Source organism: Sorex fumeus, unplaced genomic scaffold (assembly GCF_029834395.1).
Source record: "Sorex fumeus unplaced genomic scaffold, SorFum_2.1 ptg000122l, whole genome shotgun sequence".
Taxonomy (NCBI): Eukaryota; Metazoa; Chordata; class Mammalia; order Eulipotyphla; family Soricidae; genus Sorex; species Sorex fumeus.
In genome coordinates, this window is record NW_026606179.1 from 15,782,930 (window position 1) to 15,799,611 (window position 16,682).

General features: G+C 50.6%; 2 protein-coding genes across 3 annotated transcripts in view; both read left to right on the plus strand.

The window, feature by feature from the left end:
• Nucleotides 1–468: 468 nt before the first annotated feature.
• ZNF180 (zinc finger protein 180) lies at nucleotides 469–9,905 on the plus strand. 2 transcript variants are annotated; one of them, XM_056137098.1, is made up of 5 exons: nucleotides 469–568; nucleotides 2,558–2,638; nucleotides 3,479–3,553; nucleotides 6,713–6,839; nucleotides 8,221–9,905. In XM_056137098.1, the coding sequence occupies exons 2-5, from the start codon at nucleotides 2,576–2,578 to the stop codon at nucleotides 9,903–9,905; spliced, it is 1,950 nt and encodes a 649-aa protein (XP_055993073.1). In that variant the 5' UTR covers nucleotides 469–568; nucleotides 2,558–2,575. The 2 variants fall into 2 exon arrangements, 1 of the variants encoding a protein (XP_055993073.1); XR_008795389.1 differs by lacking the exons at nucleotides 469–568; nucleotides 6,713–6,839 and having other exon boundaries at nucleotides 2,578–2,638; nucleotides 8,221–8,286.
• Nucleotides 9,906–15,619: 5,714 nt separating this feature from the next.
• Nucleotides 15,620–16,682, plus strand: part of LOC130043367 (zinc finger protein 112-like) — a 32,019-nt gene continuing 30,956 nt past the window's right edge. The window contains exon 1 of the mRNA XM_056135623.1: nucleotides 15,620–15,652. The gene's annotated coding sequence lies outside the window, so the exon portion shown is untranslated. The remainder of the gene's footprint in view (nucleotides 15,653–16,682) is intronic.

The following is a 16,682-nucleotide window of genomic DNA, read 5'->3' on the forward strand; positions in this document are numbered from 1 at the left end:
AGGAAAACGGGTTTGTCGCGACCATATCTCAGCTGTCCCTGAGGCTCCCGGGGAGACTGTGAAGCACTTTAAGCGTGTGACCGGGCAGCGGGCACTTATGAAAGGGAGTCCCGGCCGGTTCCCTCGGGATCCCACTTTCACAGCCACCCGCGGACCAGCCAGCCCGGCACAGTTTGTCCCAAGCCAAGCCCTCCAGACGCACCAAAGCCACTGGCATTAGCTCTGACGCTCGGCTCCTCCCCACCACCACCACCTACGCCCTGCGCCCCGCAAACGCTCGGAACCGGGACCCCCGACCCGAAGTGTCCTCCCGGACCCGCAGGGTCCCAAGGCGCGCCCCGTCCCCACGCGGTTAAGCCCCGCCCGTGCGCCGCAGGGGCTTCTGGGAATTGTAGTTCCGGCGCGTGGCGCCCTGAGGCACTTCCGGGTTGGGCCAGAGGCTCGGCCGTTGGGCCAGACACGCGGCCATTGTCCAGCGCGCGCAGACACTTGCCGTCGCCGTGCCCCTGGCTCCTTCCGAGGCTCCCCCGGGAGGCCTGGTGGATGCCGACCCCGGCAGAGGGCCGAGGTAGCCTCCCGGATCCGCGCGCTGGTCCTTGCCGCAGAGGCGGTGCTGGACGCGGGCGCGGACGCGAGTCGGACGGGGACGACCCCCGCGGACGCACTAGCCGGTGGGGGGGCGTGGCCGCGCGAGCACCCCGGGTGCGCATGCGCAGGCCCGCAGCTCTGCTTGGGGCGTGGAGGGCGCGAGCTGGGACCGACGTGGGCAGGTGTGGGGGGCGGTCCCCGAAGTCGGTGCTTCCAGATTCGGGAGCCGGGCATTGTGCTGTGCATGGCCTGGGTGCTTGGGCGCGTTGGGTCCCAGGATTCCCGGGCTGCAGGAAAACAGCCGTGGGTAGGTGAGGGGCGGGGGTCCCGAAGGACCCCGGTCTCCCTCTCCGAGGCGGGGGTCCCCCTGCTGAGTGGAGGACCTGCGGACGGTGGAGCTGATGGGGCATCTGCAGGTGCACATTCCGGTTCCCAGATGGGCGGGGCTGCAGCTCTGTGCTCTTCTTTAGGCGTTTGAATGGGAAGACGAAGCAGGGAGCTGGCCCTGCTCATTTGCTTCAGGGGACCCGGAGCAGCCTGCCTCGGGGCGGACGCCTAGGGCGTGGACGGTCCGGGTCCAGGTTGCAGATTCCGCGGGTGGGACGCGCGGTTTTGTGGCCCTTTCCAGGCCCCTGGTTCCTTGCACGTGCCAGGAGGGGAGGACCCAAAGGGAAGCAGGACTTTGACCCAGCATCCCGGGACCCCATGATGCTGTGCAGAGCCGGATGGCGTGTGAATTTGATAGGGACACCCGGTCGGAGGTGTAAAATCCCGTCCCACCAATGAACAGAATAGCCACAGTGAAGTGGACCCCGGAGATGGAGAAATGATGGAGCTCCATTTCCTGGAAGATTTGCTCACTCCAGACCAGGACTTATTAAACTTTTCCCACGGAAGGCCCCTTGGTCCCAGTCCCTTGTGCCATTTCTGGCCTGAAGGCCCCCGGATTGATGTAGGAAGGAGATAGAGCTAAAAATCCAGGACTTGGGAGGGCTGGGAGTAGGAGGAACGGATCTAGGCTGGCTCTGTTCTTTCTCCTTCCCATCACTGTTAAATAACTGGAGGTTCCCACCCATGGCTGCAATGCTCCCGGCCTCTCCCATGGTGTTCTCTGGAAATTCTCCACTTTTCAGTTGATACTGACACCACCATTAGTATGTGGTTGACACTGGGGGGGTCGAACTCAGGGTCTACACTTGTGAGCAAGTGTTTTTGCCAATGAGCTATTGCCCAGGGCCTTACTGGTGGTGTGTTGTAAGGACCCACAGACCTGGGGTGTGAAGGAACCAGGACTCCCTGTGCCAGCACTTGGCCATTTGAGCAGGAAGTGGGGGAGGACCTGTGAGTGGGAGGCTGTGTGGAGCAGATGAGGTTAGTAGATCAGACAGGTACTGGATCTGGAATCCGGAAGCGGATTAATCTTTTTTTTTTGGGGGGGGGGGGAAGGGATTGTGGGAAGACCAGAAACGGTTAGGGCACACCAGGCAGTGCTTAGGGCTTATTCCTGACAGTACTCAGGGAATGATGGGATGCCTGGGATCAACCTGGGTCAGCTGCATGCAAGGCAAACCCCCTACCTGCTGTGTGTTCCTCTAATGCACACACACGCACACACACAAGCACATTTCTAAGCCCCGCTGCTTGTTCTCAGAGGAGGTGTTGATCTAGGAAAGGGGAAGGAGCTGCATATTAGGGGTCCTCAATGGGTTGCATCTTGGTGAGGGATCCCAAAAGCAACCAGGGTACAGTCTGTGCTGTATGGCCCAAGGCAAGCAGAGGACAGGTGGTGAGGCTCAGGGAAGAGGTGGGTGGAGGCCAGAGTCAGCCGTGACAGGGACAGATATTGGGCAGGACGCCACAGAAGCATGCTTTCCTTGGGGAGTGTGAGTAGTGAGCAGTTTGAGGACTGAGGATTTCAGTGTGTGCCTGCTGAGGGTGATGTTCTCAGGGTGTCTCCTCCTGCACTCAGACCCACAGGAGTTCCCTGATGGAGGAGCACATGGAGGAGCCAGACGAGAAGCCCCCAGTGCCCCTGCCAGCCTCTGCTCAGGTGAGTGATGCTTCGGGGACCCTCGGAGGCAGGGATCCCACCCCCTCTGCCTCATCCCGACTCTCTCACTCATGGGAGATGGCCCCAGACTCTCGTGCTGACAGCTGGCCTGGAGGGAACATGGAACGAAAGCTCTGGCCCCCTCTGCCCCTCTGCCCTCTGGCAGCTATTTGGGGAGGAGCAGAACCACGGGAGAAAGGCCATGTCAGAGGGATTGTGGGAAGACCAGAAATGGAAACTGAAGCAGAGATCGGCACCCGAGGACAGCCTGACACAGAGGGTATTTGTAGTAAGTGTGAAGGGAATAGCATTTACACACCGTCAACATTTTTTCTTCTCTTTGGCAGTGGGAAAAGGGGTGTGTGTCCTCACTCAGCCATGCTCAGTGGTTACTTTTTGCTCTGCTCTCAGGAATTACCCCTGGCAGTGCTTGGGAGATGATGTGGGACGCTGAGGATCAAACTCGGGTCGGACACATGCAAAGCAAATGCCTTCCCTGCTATATTGTCGTTCAGGCCCTAGCCATGAACGTGATCATAATCCTCAGATTATGAAGCTCATCTGAGGACCCCTTCCCAGGGATGGCTTTGGTCACACTGTATTGACAATCCTGTGATCCAGGAAATCCTAAAACGGATCTGGTCTCTCCTGGCAGGAAGTACCTAGCATCTCCCCCTCGACTCCGTTTACCTGGGGGCTGGGCCAGTGTCTGAGGGTTGCGCAATGTCCTGGTGCCCATACCTGGTCCCCCAGCCTGGGGCTCCCCTGTGGAGGGATGTGTGGAGGCAGGTCTTCTGGGCTGTAACTCCCAGCCTGGTTTCTCTCTTTTCTCACCCTTAGGATACTCAGCTGCCTCCAGAGACCATCATCAAAGTTGAGATAGAAGATGAGGGGCCACTGGCCGGCCCACCCCAGGTAGGACATGGCCTCGTCCTTGGGTTGAGAAACGCGCATTGTGACAGGAGACAGAACCCCCGATCTGTGTGTGGGGAGAGATGAGGAGCAAAGGAGGAAATGGAGGTGAGCAGCTCCTCAGGAAATGCGGGTCCCCTGAAAGCGCTGAAGAGATGACAGAGGCAAAAAGTTCTCAGGTGGAGGTGCCTTGTGATTTTACTTTGGTTTAAGAAATGACAGGAAGGTGATAGTGAAGTACAAGAAGTTACGAGTTGGGGCTGGAGAGATAGCACAGCGGGTAGGGCGTTTGCCTTGCACGCGGCCGACCCGGGTTCGATTCCCAGCATCCCATATGGTCCCCTGAGCACCGCCAGGAGTAACTCCTGAGTGCAGAGCCAGGAGTAATCCCTGTGCATCGCCGGGTGTGACCCAAAAAGCAAAAAAAAAAAAAAAAGAAGAAGTTACGAGTTGGCAGAGAGAACCCTTGTCTCCTCTGAGGCAGCTGACTGACTCCACAGAGAGAAGGTCACTCAGAGTCCAAGGGAGCCACGTGAAGGTGCGGATTTATTTCTGTGAATACTCAGATGAAGTTACCTTTGGGGAACTGAAGTAGAAATTGAAATGGTGTATGACTGGTGCAAAAGAGTCTTAAAAATAGTCATCTAGGGGACCGGAGCAATAGTACAGCAGGGAGGGGGTGCTTGCCTTGCATGCAGCCAACCCGAATCCATCCCTGGAACCCCATATGGTCCCCTGATCCCCGCCAGGAGTGATCCCTGAGTGCAGAGCCAGGAGTAAGCCCTGAGCGCCACTTGGGTGTCACCCAAAAACCAGGGGAAAAAAAGTTATTTGGGTGGAGGGCAGAGAAGTAGATAAGATGTTTGCCTTTCAGGCACCCGACTTGGATTCCATCCCCGCACCCCCAGATGCCCCCCCAACTGCCGCCAGAAGTGATCCCTAAGTGCAGAGCCGGGAGTAAGCCCGGAGCACACCAGATGTGGCCCAAAAACAACCCCAAAAAAGTAATTTTGAATTATGAGAGAATAAGAAAGCATAATTGGGCTTCCAATAAGTCTAAAAGCACCGTAAGTTGATAATGCCCTGACCCTAATACTGTCCGCTGGTAATACTTCATCCAGCTGCTTTTGTGTGTTTCCCCCTCCCTATTGACCTTCTGTAACTTACTTTCCATAAAAGTGAAAAGTCAATTTCCAATGTCAGTATATTTGACTTTCAAATTCATTTAGCTTTTATTTATTTTTTTAATTGAGTCACAGTGAGATATACAGTTACAAAATGTTCCAACAAGCAGCCCTTCACTAATGTACATTTGCCACAACCAATCCACCAATGTCCCCAGTTTGGCCTCTCTCTCTTTCTCTCTCTCTCTCTCTCTCTCTCTCTCTCTCTCTCTCTCTCTCTCTCCACTCCCCTTCCTCCTCCCTCCCTTTTGGGCATTATGGTTTGCAATACAGATACTGAAAGATTATTGGTTATCATTTAGCTTTTGTAATCTGGCAGGCATAAGTCCCATAGATAGGTCAAGGTAACTGACAAAAGATATTTCTTTTGAAATGTGTTAGTGTGTTAAATACATTAAAATGAACAATTAGGGCACTTGCCTTGCATGCAGCTGACCTGGGTTTGATCCCTGGAACCCCATATTGAACCCCACCAGGAGTGATCCCTGAATACAGAACCAGGAGTAAACCCTAAGCACTGCTGAGTGTGCCCCTCCACAAAACAAAACAAACAAACAAACAAAAAACCAATAATAAATGAATGATAGGTTTTAAATTGAATTAGATAGGAAGGTGTTAAAGAGAAGAGTAGATGGCGTAGATTAGTCATCTCAGGGGGATCACGGCCCAGAGGATGGAGGATGTGCAGAGTGAGGGGTGTCATCGAGTGAGGGGGGCAGTCTGGTGTGATGCCTGTGAGCACACTAGGCCCATGTGCTCTGAGTGATCAGCTGGGCACAGGTGATCAGAGGGCTGGAATTCCCTGAAGTGAGTCTAAAGGGTCAGGGGCCCTCGCAAGGAGCAGCTGCAGGGCCCTGTGAACTGCTAAGAACGTGTTTGGTGGCGGACAGACTTGGGGGCACAGCCAGCTGCTTACATCTGGTAGTGTGGGCTCTTCCTTGCCTGAGCGGCTGATGCGTGTGCTTTCTCCCAGGAGCCTTCGTGAAAGGTGAACAGGGTTGCTTGTGTCCTGCAGGGCGCACTCCTGACACCTCATAAGTACTTAAGCGATGTTGTTCTTATCACTGGGTGCTGGGCCAGGGTGAATGCGCTGAGGGATGTGAGCTGAAATCACGCAGACTCTTGAGTTGAAGGATTAGCCCTCGGTAGAGGTTTTCAGGGGAGGGAGTCCAGGTGCTGGGCCATGGGCTGGTAGGACAAGGCCCCAAAGAAGTGAGGCTAAGATGGCATGTATCGAGGGGCCTGGAGAGATAGGACATGGGGTCAGGTGCACACTTGCCCTGCGTGCAGCTGAGCCAGGCCAGATCCCCGGCACCAAGTGTAGTCCCCGAAGCATCTCTAGGAGTGACCCCTGAGCACCACCAGGAGTAAGCCCTGAGCATAGTCAGGTGTGGCCAACCTCCTACCCTTTCCCCCAAAAAAAACAAATTAAAAAAATATATATTGTATGCATTTCTATGCAGACCCTCAACCACTGGGGCTTGGAGACCAAGCCCCCATGAGGCTGTGAGGATGTGAAAGGAGGGAGTCTGAGGAGGCGGGTGGGCTTCATTAACACACGGTGTATGAGGACTAATTGGTAACAGATGATACTTTAGAATTTCATTGGAGCAGATGCATTGCTCGGGGCCCAGTAAAGGTATGGGAAAGGGATTTTGAGAAGTGAGGAGTGTGTGGAACAAATATGAGGAAAAGAATGAGGAGGTAGAATCCCAGAAGAGCGTTTATGTCAGTTCTTCTCAAATGTTCTTTTTTTTTCTGGGGATGTGGGGAGATATAAAAGCAGGTCCAACATCTAAAGCCCAAAGACCTTCCTGAGGAGGCATCTACAATGCCTACCCTAAAGACCTTTGGACAGTGACACTCTCAGGGCAGCGTCTGACTTCTCATTTTTCCATCTGTCACACTTCCCCATCACGGTGAGCACTGGAAGGGAGTAATATTGCCCAGCTGAGCAGGATCATGTGACCTATTTCAGGAAGGGACAGACTTCAAAGTCGTGACTGTGGACTTCACTGGGGAAGAGGAGGCCAGTGTGAATCCCGCCCAGAGGCCCCTGGACAGGGATGTGGTTCCGGAGAACCACAGGGACCTGATCTCTTGGGGTAAGGAAACGGTTTTCTTTATGACATCTTTGCAATGAAATTATTTATCGTTTCCATTGATAAGAGAGCCGTAGCATTGAGGTGAGAAAAATTTGAGCACATAGTTCATGTTTGTGCTTTGGATCTCCTAAAAAATTTGATTTTTTATATGTAGGTTAAAAAAAGGTATAGCTTCCTGGGACCACTTGCCTCGCATGTGGCTGACCTGGATTCAATCCCTGCTACCCCATATGGTTCCCCTGAGCACCATCTAGAGTGATCCCTAGCACAGAGCCAGGAGTAAGCCCTGAGGACAGCAAGTATGACCCCTGTGCCATCCCTCAAAAAACTAAAAAGGTGTAGCTTCTTTTTGTTTTTGTTTTTTGGCCACACTTGCCAATGCTTGGGGCTCACTCCTGACTCTGCACTCAGGGCTCACTCCTGGTGGTGCTCAGAGGAGAAGGTGGCAGCTTTTTGAATGTGATTGTATAGAATCTTCATGGTTAATTTTTTAAGTGTTTTTATTTTATTTTTTGTTTCTTGCTTTTTATTTATTTATTTATTTATTTATTTTTTGCTTTTTGGGTCACACCCGACAATGCACAGGGGTTACTCCTGGCTCTGCACTCAGGAATTACTCCTGGCGGTGCTCCGGGGACCATATAGGATGCTGGGAATTGAATCCAGGTTGGCCACATGCAAGGCAAATGCCCTCCCCACTGTGCTATCACTCAAGCCCCAGTGTCTTTTGCTTTTTGGGTCATACCTGGTGATGCTCAGTGGTTACTCATGGCTCTTCAATCAGGAATTGCTCCTGGCAGTACTCGGGGGGGGGGGGGGGGAGAGGGAACCATATGGGATGCTGGGAATTGAACATGGGTCGGCACGTGCGAGGCAAAAGCTCTACCCACTGTACTATCTGACCCTTCTCGTAATTTTTCTCTTTTGCTTTTTGGATAACACCTGGCAATGCTCAGGGGTTACTCCTGACTCTGAAAGCAGGAAAAAAAATGAACTATGTAAACACGAATCTTTTATCCGTGAACATGTGTTTGTCCCTAAAATACATGGAAAGGACCTCCATGTCTTTGCTAAGGATTGTAAAACTGATCCTGAGAATCCCATATGTCCTGAGTTTTAATTGTATTTTTGGAATATGGAGATCGCTTGACTTCTGGAGTTTTATTTAGCATAGTTACAACAAGGAAAGTTTGATTTTAGTTTCTTCTGCTGTTGAGTTGTTGTAGCTCTTCATTCATCTCTTCAACCCACCCATTCCACCCATTTACTTTCCAGGTTCTAGAGCTCCAGGACACTTCTGCAGACTTCTATGCTTGCTTTTCCTCCACTCTTCTAGTTCTGATAGTTTTGCATGAGGGTGTTTTATTTTGCTTTCTTCCAGTCTTGGCAGCAGAATTTGGAAGAGGAGAAGCACCATCAAAGGGGAACCTTTTTTATGACTCACCCCCCTCTAGAGTGAAACTGGAAAGGGTGATGAAAGATGACCCAGAATTATCTCCGCACAAAGTTCAGGATGGTACAGACCCTCAGCAGCAGCAGGGAAAACAAGAGGGACTTGGGAAGGGGGAATCCCTAGTTCAACAGAAAGCCTGTGTTCATGAAAGAGTTTGCCAAAGTGCAGAGTTAAAGGATAATTTCAGTCTCATCTCACCTCAGAGGGTACCCATAAGAAGCCATTTTCATAAACGTGCTTCACAAGTGGAAAAGTTGCATCTTAATTCTCTTGTGATGAGTCTTCAGGGGACTGATGACAGCGAGGAACTCTATAAAAGCCATGGATGTGGAAACCCCACTCTGGGCATTCAACTGATTCAGTTTCCGAGAGCTCACAAAGACGCTAGGGCCTACGGATGTGGGAACACTATTCAGTCTTTTGCCCACGGTGCACCCCGATCTATGCATGAGGAAATCCATGCAGGGGAACAGTCCTCTGATTTGAAAGAGCGTGAGCAAGCCCCCACGGAAGAGCCCCAGTATAAATGTCGCACCGCCCCGCAGGAGGCCACACCCTTTTCTCAGAACACCAAAACCCATCCCGGGGAGAAGCCGCTGGCCTGCGACCAATGTGGGAAGAGCTTCAGCTGGAGCTCCCACCTCCTGGCGCACCGGAGAACGCACACGGGGGAGAAGCCCTACGAATGTGTGGAATGTGGCAAGGCCTTCAGCCGTAGTTCTCACCTGGTGTCACACCAGAGGACTCACACCGGGGAGAAGCCCTACAGATGTGACCAGTGCGGGAAGGCCTTCAGCCAGAGCTACGTGCTGGTGGTTCACCAGCGGACCCACACGGGCGAGAAGCCCTACGCATGCCGGCAGTGCGGCCGGGCCTTCCGGCAGAGCTACAAGCTCCTGGCCCACGAGCGGACGCACACAGGCGAGAAGCCCTATGAGTGCGCCCAATGCGGCAAGTCCTTCATCCAGAGCTACAAGCTGGTGGCCCACCAGCGGGTCCACACCGGGGAGAAACCCTTTGAGTGTGCCCAGTGCGGCAAGTCCTTCAGCCAGAGCTACAAGCTGGCAGCCCACCAGCGCACACACAGCGGGGAGAAGCCCTTTGAGTGCCAGCAGTGCGGGAAGGCGTTCAGCTGGAGCTCCCAGCTGGTGGCCCACCAGAGGACCCACACAGGCGAGAAACCCTATGAGTGTGCCGCATGTGGCAAGGCGTTCAACCGCAGCTCACACCTGGCCATGCACCAGCGCACGCACACGGGTGAGAAGCCCTATGCGTGCCCGCAGTGTGGGAAGGCCTTCAGCCAGAGCTACGTGCTGGTGGTCCACCAGCGCACGCACACAGGCGAGAAGCCCTACGTGTGTGGCCGCTGCGGGAAGGCCTTCCGCCAGAGCTCCTGCCTCACCCAGCACCAGCGGACCCATACTGGGGAGAAGCCCTACGCATGCGAACAGTGTGGGAAGACCTTCAGCTTGAGCGCCCGGCTCATTGTGCACCAGAGGACTCACACCGGGGAGAAGCCCTTCTCATGCCGGCAGTGCGGGAAAGCGTTCATCAATAGCACCAAGCTGCTCCGGCACCAGGCCACCCATACCCAGGACACACCTTATCTGTAACGAGCATGGAGACGGTTTGTAGCCCAGAGTTGATTCCTCTTTGTTTTGTGAAGGGGCGTACTTGTCTTGAGAAGAGTTAGAGTAAAGACAGTCTGTGCCCAGAAATCAATTCCAAGCAGGGAGACCTCTGAATCACCCGGTCTTCCTTAGCAGTTCCATAGACCAAGTCAAATGTGGCCCTTCTGTAATAGTCGCACCGAAATAGCACCCTGCCTTGCAAGAAACACTCAGGTGTGCTTCTAAGAGAGTGCCACTTAGACGCTACAGAGCATTTCCCACTAAGCTAGACCTTATTTCCAGCAAAAGTAAATGAAAGTTTTATACCGCTGGGCTTGTTGAGTTGGAAATATTCTGTAGTTATTAGAATCTAGGCAGGAAGATGGGGCTTTACGTGTATCATTTTTATGATGCAAATTCCACAGTAGTTTGTCATCCATATCAGGCAGCACTTTGTATACAAGAGGCTTTTGTTTTAAATGGTTAAATGGCTCTGAAATGAAGTGCATAATGCAAGTTAAAAGTATAGAGGATTTCTTCTGATCACAAGGATTGTGAGGTATATGATCAGAACCTAAAAGAAGGGTTAGAGAGATAATACAGCAGATAAATTACTTGCCTCGCACAAAGCTCTCCTGGATTCAATCCCAGCACTCCATGTGGTCCCCCGAGTCTGCTAGGAATGATCCCTGGGCACAGAGTCAGTGGTGAGCTCTGAGTTCTGTCAGGTGTGGCCCCCCCAAACAAAAACAAGAACAGAGAGGAATAATTCTGGATCTTTGTGATTCTTAGGGTGAAACCTGATTTTCCTGGAACTTACTTTGTGTTGTGACAAATGATACAATGAGTAAAAGTGAAAAATAGACAAACAGTTCCTTCTCTGGTCCATCTGCTTAGGGCAGCATGGTCACCATGCAGCATAGACTCAGGGTGGAGATCTCCATGTAAATTAGTTTACGCAGTTCACTCTGGATATAGATTCCCAGGAATATTTCTTCCCAGAAGGTTTCCCTGGGGAACGGTAAACAGAATTTGAGCAGGAAAAGGATTGACAGGAGGATGAGAGAATTAAGGGCAGTTCTGAGGCCAGGCAGGCTTTTCCTGATGGACCCAAAGTGCTATAATGCTGCATCTCAGATTTCCACCTCAATTCACATAGTGTGGCCCATTCCTTTGATATATTTCCTAACAAGAAAGTCTTCTCATGGGAGGGGAACACCCTGGCTGTGCTTGGGAGAAATGCACAGGAATGCCTTTCTAGACAGAAGAGCTGTGGTGATTTATATGATTAAGATTTGGTTCACATCTTCCTGGTGTGAGCCTGGTTTGAATTCGGCCCCTAAATTTCTAAATTCTCATCCTATGGGTTATTCTGGACCCGTAGTTTCTGATTCTGAAACGTTCTTTAAAAATTGGCTGAGAGGGGCTAGAGCAATACCACAGCAGGGAGGATGTTTGCCTTGCATATGACTGCCCTGGAGTTCATCCCTGACACCCCCCAAGCATCACTAGGAGTGAGCCCTGAGTGCTGAACCAGGAGTAAGCCCTGAACATTACCAAGTATGGCTCAAAAATACACACACACACACACACACACACACACACACACTTTAGCCAAAAAAGAGAAATCTAAAGTGACAATGGGGGGGGGGGAGATTAGGAAGATAGTGCAGCAGACAGAGCACTCACCTTGCATGCAGCCAACCTAGTCTTAATCCCTGGCACTATCCTCTCTGGTCCTCTGAGCACAGAGCCAGGAGTAAATCCTGGGCATTGCTGGCTGTGACTAAATAAATAAATAAATAAATATAGCTGGGGGTTGGACTAAGATATCAGAGAACATAGATAAATTTCCTGAAGAAAGAAAGAACATAACATCTGGGGGGCTGGGGTCCTGGAGAGACAGTACAGCACATTAGGCCCTTGGCTTGCATGTAGCTAACCCATGCAACCCTTTTTTTAAAATTTTTTATTAGTGAAACACCATGAGGTACAGTTGTAGACTTACAAATTTTTGTGCTTGGGTTTCGATTATACAATGATCAAATACCCATCCCTCCACCGGTACCCATTTTCCACCACCATGGATCCCAGTATCCCTCCCAACCCCAACCCCCCCCCATTTCACCCTGCTTCTGTGGCAGGGCATTCCCTTTTGTTCTCTCTCTTCTTTTGGGTGTTGTGGTCTTCAAAAGAGGCATTGAGTGGCAATCATGTTCGGTCCATAGTCTACTTTCAACATGCATCTCCCATCCTGGGAGGATCCTCCAAACACCCTTTATTTGGTGCTCCCTTCTCTATCTGAGCTGCCCTTTCCCCTAGCATGCCCGACTGGTCTGTAAGCCATGGATTAATTCTCCTGGTACTGATCTCGGCTATTCTTGGGTATTAATCTCCTGTTTTGTTACTTTATGTCCCCCAGATGAATGCATTCTTTTTATGTCTGTCCCTCTCTTTCTGACTCATTTTTCTTAGCATGATACTTTCCATATAGTACCACTTGTATGTAAATTTCATGACTTCATCTTTTCTAACAGCTACATAGTACTCCATTGTGTAGATGTACCAAAGTTTCTTTAACCAGTCATCTGTTCTTGGGCACTCAGGTTTTTTCCAGATTCTGGCTATAGTAAAGAGTGCTGCAATGAACAAACAGGTGCAGATGTCATTTTGACTATACATTTTTGCCTCTTTGGGATACATTGCCAGGAATGGTATTGCTGGGTCAAATGGGAACTCAATTTCTAATTATTTGAGAATTGTCCATACTGTTTTCCAAAAGGGCTGAACCAGTCGGCATTCCCACCAGCAGTGAAGGAGGGTCCCTTTCTCATCACGTCCTCACCAGCACCGATTGCTTTTGTTCTTTTGGATATGGGCCAGTCTCTGAGGTGTGAGATGGTATCTCATTGTGGTTTTGATCTGCATCTCACTGATGATTAGTGCTATAGATCATTTTCTCATGTGCCTTTTTGCCATTCAGATTTCTTCTTTGAGAAAGTTTCTGTTCATTTCATTGCCCCATTTTATTATGGGATTGGATGTTTTCTTCTTGTGGAGTTCAACCAGTACTTTATATATCCTTGATTTCAACCCCTTGTCAGATGTGTATTCAGCGAATATCCTTTCCCAGTCTGTAGACTGTCTTTGTATTTTGGTCACTGTTTCTTTTGAGGTGCAGAAGCTTCTTAATTTAAGATAGTCCCATTTATCTATCTCTGTTTTTGCTTGCTCAGCCAGTGGCATGACATCTTTGAAGATACTATTAGCTTCAGTATCATGGAGGGTTTTGCCAACTTTGTCATCAATGTACCTTATGAATTCCGGTCTGATGTTGAGGTCTTTAATCCATTTTGATCTTACTTTTGTACATGGTGTTAGGCAGAGATCTGAGCCCATTTTTTTGCATGTAGCCATCCAGTTTTTCCAGCACAATTTGTTAAAGAGGCTTTCCTTACTCCACTTCACATTTCTTGCTCCTTTATCAAAGATTAGATGATCATATAATTGAGGGGAGATGTCAGTATATTCAACCCTGTTCCATTGGTCTGCAGCTCTGCTTTTGTTCCAGTACCATGTTGTTTTAATTATTACTGCTTTGTAGTAGGGTTTGAAGTTGGGGAGGTTGATTCCTCCCATTTCCTTTTTCCCAAGAATTGCTTTAGCTATTCGTGGGGGCTTATTGTTCCATATGAATTTCAGGACTGCTTGCTCCATTTCTTTGAAGAATGTCATGGGTATCCTTATAGGGATTGCATTGAATTTGTACAATGCTTTGAGATGTATTGCCATTTTGACAATGTTAATTCTTCTGACCCATGAGCAGGGGATATCTTTCCATTTTCTCATGTCCTCTTTTATTTCCTGAAGTAGCAGCTAACCCAATTTTAATCCCCAACTCTGTATAAAGTCCTCAGAGCCCTACCAGGAGTGATCTCTGAACATGGAGACAGGTGTAAGCCCTGAGCACTGCCAGATGTGCCCCCCCTCAAAAAAGTGATTTTTGATAGGAACTAAACTTTATAAAGTTTAGTCCCTTGGAATGACCCAAGGGGACCATTTAATGGATAAGTAGATGAACAGCACTTTTATCTGACCCCAAAAAAGAAATTTTTTAAATGGCCAGTTACAATAATTTTATTCTTATAGTACTTGTGGGCCGGAGCAATGGTACAGCGGTAGGGTGTTTGCCTTGCGCGCAGCCAGCCCAGTGGAGCCTGGTTTGATTCCTCTGCCCCTCTCGGAGAGTCTGGCAAGCTACCGAGAGTATCTCGCCCACATGGCTAAGCCTGGCAAGCTACCCATGACCTATTCAATATGCCAAACATAGTAACAACAAGTCTCATGATGGAGACGTTACTGGGCCCACTCGAGCAAATCAATGAACAAAGGGAGGACAGTGATACAGTGATAGCACTTGTATCACCAGATGTGGCCCCAATCCGCCCCCCCTACACACACACACACACACACACACACACACACACACACACACCACAAAGAATTGTATGAGACTCTTCCAAGTCTGCATCAGAACAATCTATTAATGAAAGGAGCTGCTTGAACACTTCTAAGAGGAACTGTAATGAAACTAGTCAAATGCCAGTCATATTAGACTGCTACAAGAAATCTTATTGTCTGGATGATAATGGGAACTACTAAATCTTTTCTTCCTACTCTAGGATTGCTGTCTAATGTCTTACCAAACCCCAACAGTCAGACTCAGCCAATTGGCTGTTCTGTAACCATAAAGGAGAGTGAAGAGGGATGATCTTGGGGCTGAGACTTATAGTATTAAACGTATGTATGGGGATTGATTGATTTATGTCTGCTGGGGTCACACCCAGCGATGCTGAGGGGTTACTCCTGGCTCCGCACTCAGAAATTACTCCTGGCAGTGCTCAGGGGAACCATATGGGATGCTGGAGATTGGATCCTAGTCAGCCGCATAAAGGCAAACGCTCTACCAATTGTTCTGGCTCCATACACATGGAGATTTAAAATAACTATTTGTTAATTTTGTTTTAAAATTGTATTTTATGTAGGATGTGTGTATTTGTATGTGTAAACCATTCTATTGCTTATTAGAAAATTAACTCAAATTGACAGTTCAAATAGAGAGGGTAACCTCGAGGCAATTGGCTGTCCGCAGGACATTCTGAGAATTGTAGTTCAAAAGATCCACAAGATCCTGGACAATCACCTATCACGTCATGAATGCAAAGTGGGCTGGGGAAAATGCAAAAGTATATATTGCAAACCTTTGTTTCTGAACTATACAACGCATTCCTCCCTACTAAGCAATGATTCAATATAATAGAGAGAGGAACGTTAATTCTTTCTGACTGAAATTCCAATGGACTCTCCATGTTCAGTCGGTGCTTCCGCTCTTAGAAAGGCGATGGCGTTCCTGGACGCGTAGTCCAGGAACAACGTTATGTGAGAACTTCCGCTTTTGAGTGTGAGGTCACGCCCCCTCGCTCACGCTAAGAATTCTGGGAAGTGTAGTCCGAAAACAGTCGCGGGGTAAGTTTCGCTTCTAAACGTGAGGCCACGCCCTCCCGCTCCACCGGGAATTCTGGGAAATGTAGTTCGGGCACACAGTCGTGCGATAACTTTCGCTTCGGGGCGTGAGGCTACGCCCCCCCCACTCCCGCCTGGAATTCTGGGAATTGTAGTCCAGACGGTCTCCGTGGGCCGGCACTTCCGTTCAGGGACACGAGGCCACGGCCTTCACGCCTCTTGGAAAGGTGAGCCCTCCCCTACCCGGTCCGCTGTCCGCGTTCACGCCTGGCGGTCCTCGCTGTGCCGTGGGCGCCGAGCCCAGGCCCTCGAGCTCGGGCGAGGGTCGCATACCCTTTGAATGAGCTTCTGGGAGTACACGGCCCCCTCCCCGCGGCTGGGGGGAGGGGTCCTGGGTCTGCCCCCCCCCCCCCAGCCCTGCCCCGCCACCAGCCTGCGCGCTGCTGGGGTCCTGCTTGCGGTCGGCTGGGGGCTCAGCCGCTGCTGCTCTGTTTCGCGTAGCATCCGTCTCTGATCCCTTGGAGGGTCCGCTGAGAAGGTGCATGTGCGGGAGTCTCCAGCGCCGGGCACGAGGGGCCTTTGCCTCCTCTGAAAGCCAAGCGAACAGTTCCCCGACAGCTCCTGGGAGTCGCGGATGGGATCAGCGCTGGGCACAAAGTGCCCCTGCCCCCTGCAAGCCGGGGCTCCTGCTATCCTTCACTTCCATGCCATAATTTTTTTTGTTGTTTTGATTTGGGGCCACAACCGGTGGTACATGTTCAAGAGAAAGCACTAGCCAGAGCAGTGACACAAAGAGACGACCTCACAAGTCTGTGTTCAGGGAACAATCATGAAGGGGAGGGGTCTGAACTATAGTTTACAGGGTCAAGACGCCTGGCCAACCCCAGTTCCATCCATCCCCAGCACCGATCCCATTGGGTGCCCTCCCAGCTCTGCCCCAGCTCTGTCGTGTGTGCCCCTAAGCACTAAGCCAGGAGTAAGCCCTGAGCACCAACAAGTGTGGCCCAACCCCCCTCAAAAAAAATAAATAAAAGCAGGAGGGGGAGGCTCAAGGGAACTGCCTGGTTATTTTCCTGTCTTGGTTATTATACTCAGCGCAGCCCTGACTGTGGGTGAATGGATCCCATTGAATTAAATGGGGTTTTTTTTTTGGAGGGGAGGGGCAGCATGGGGGATGGGGGAATGAGAGACACTGAGAAACCATATGACTGGGTGGCTGGGGAGTTGTATTCTTCCTTTTGATGGAGTCTCCATTGC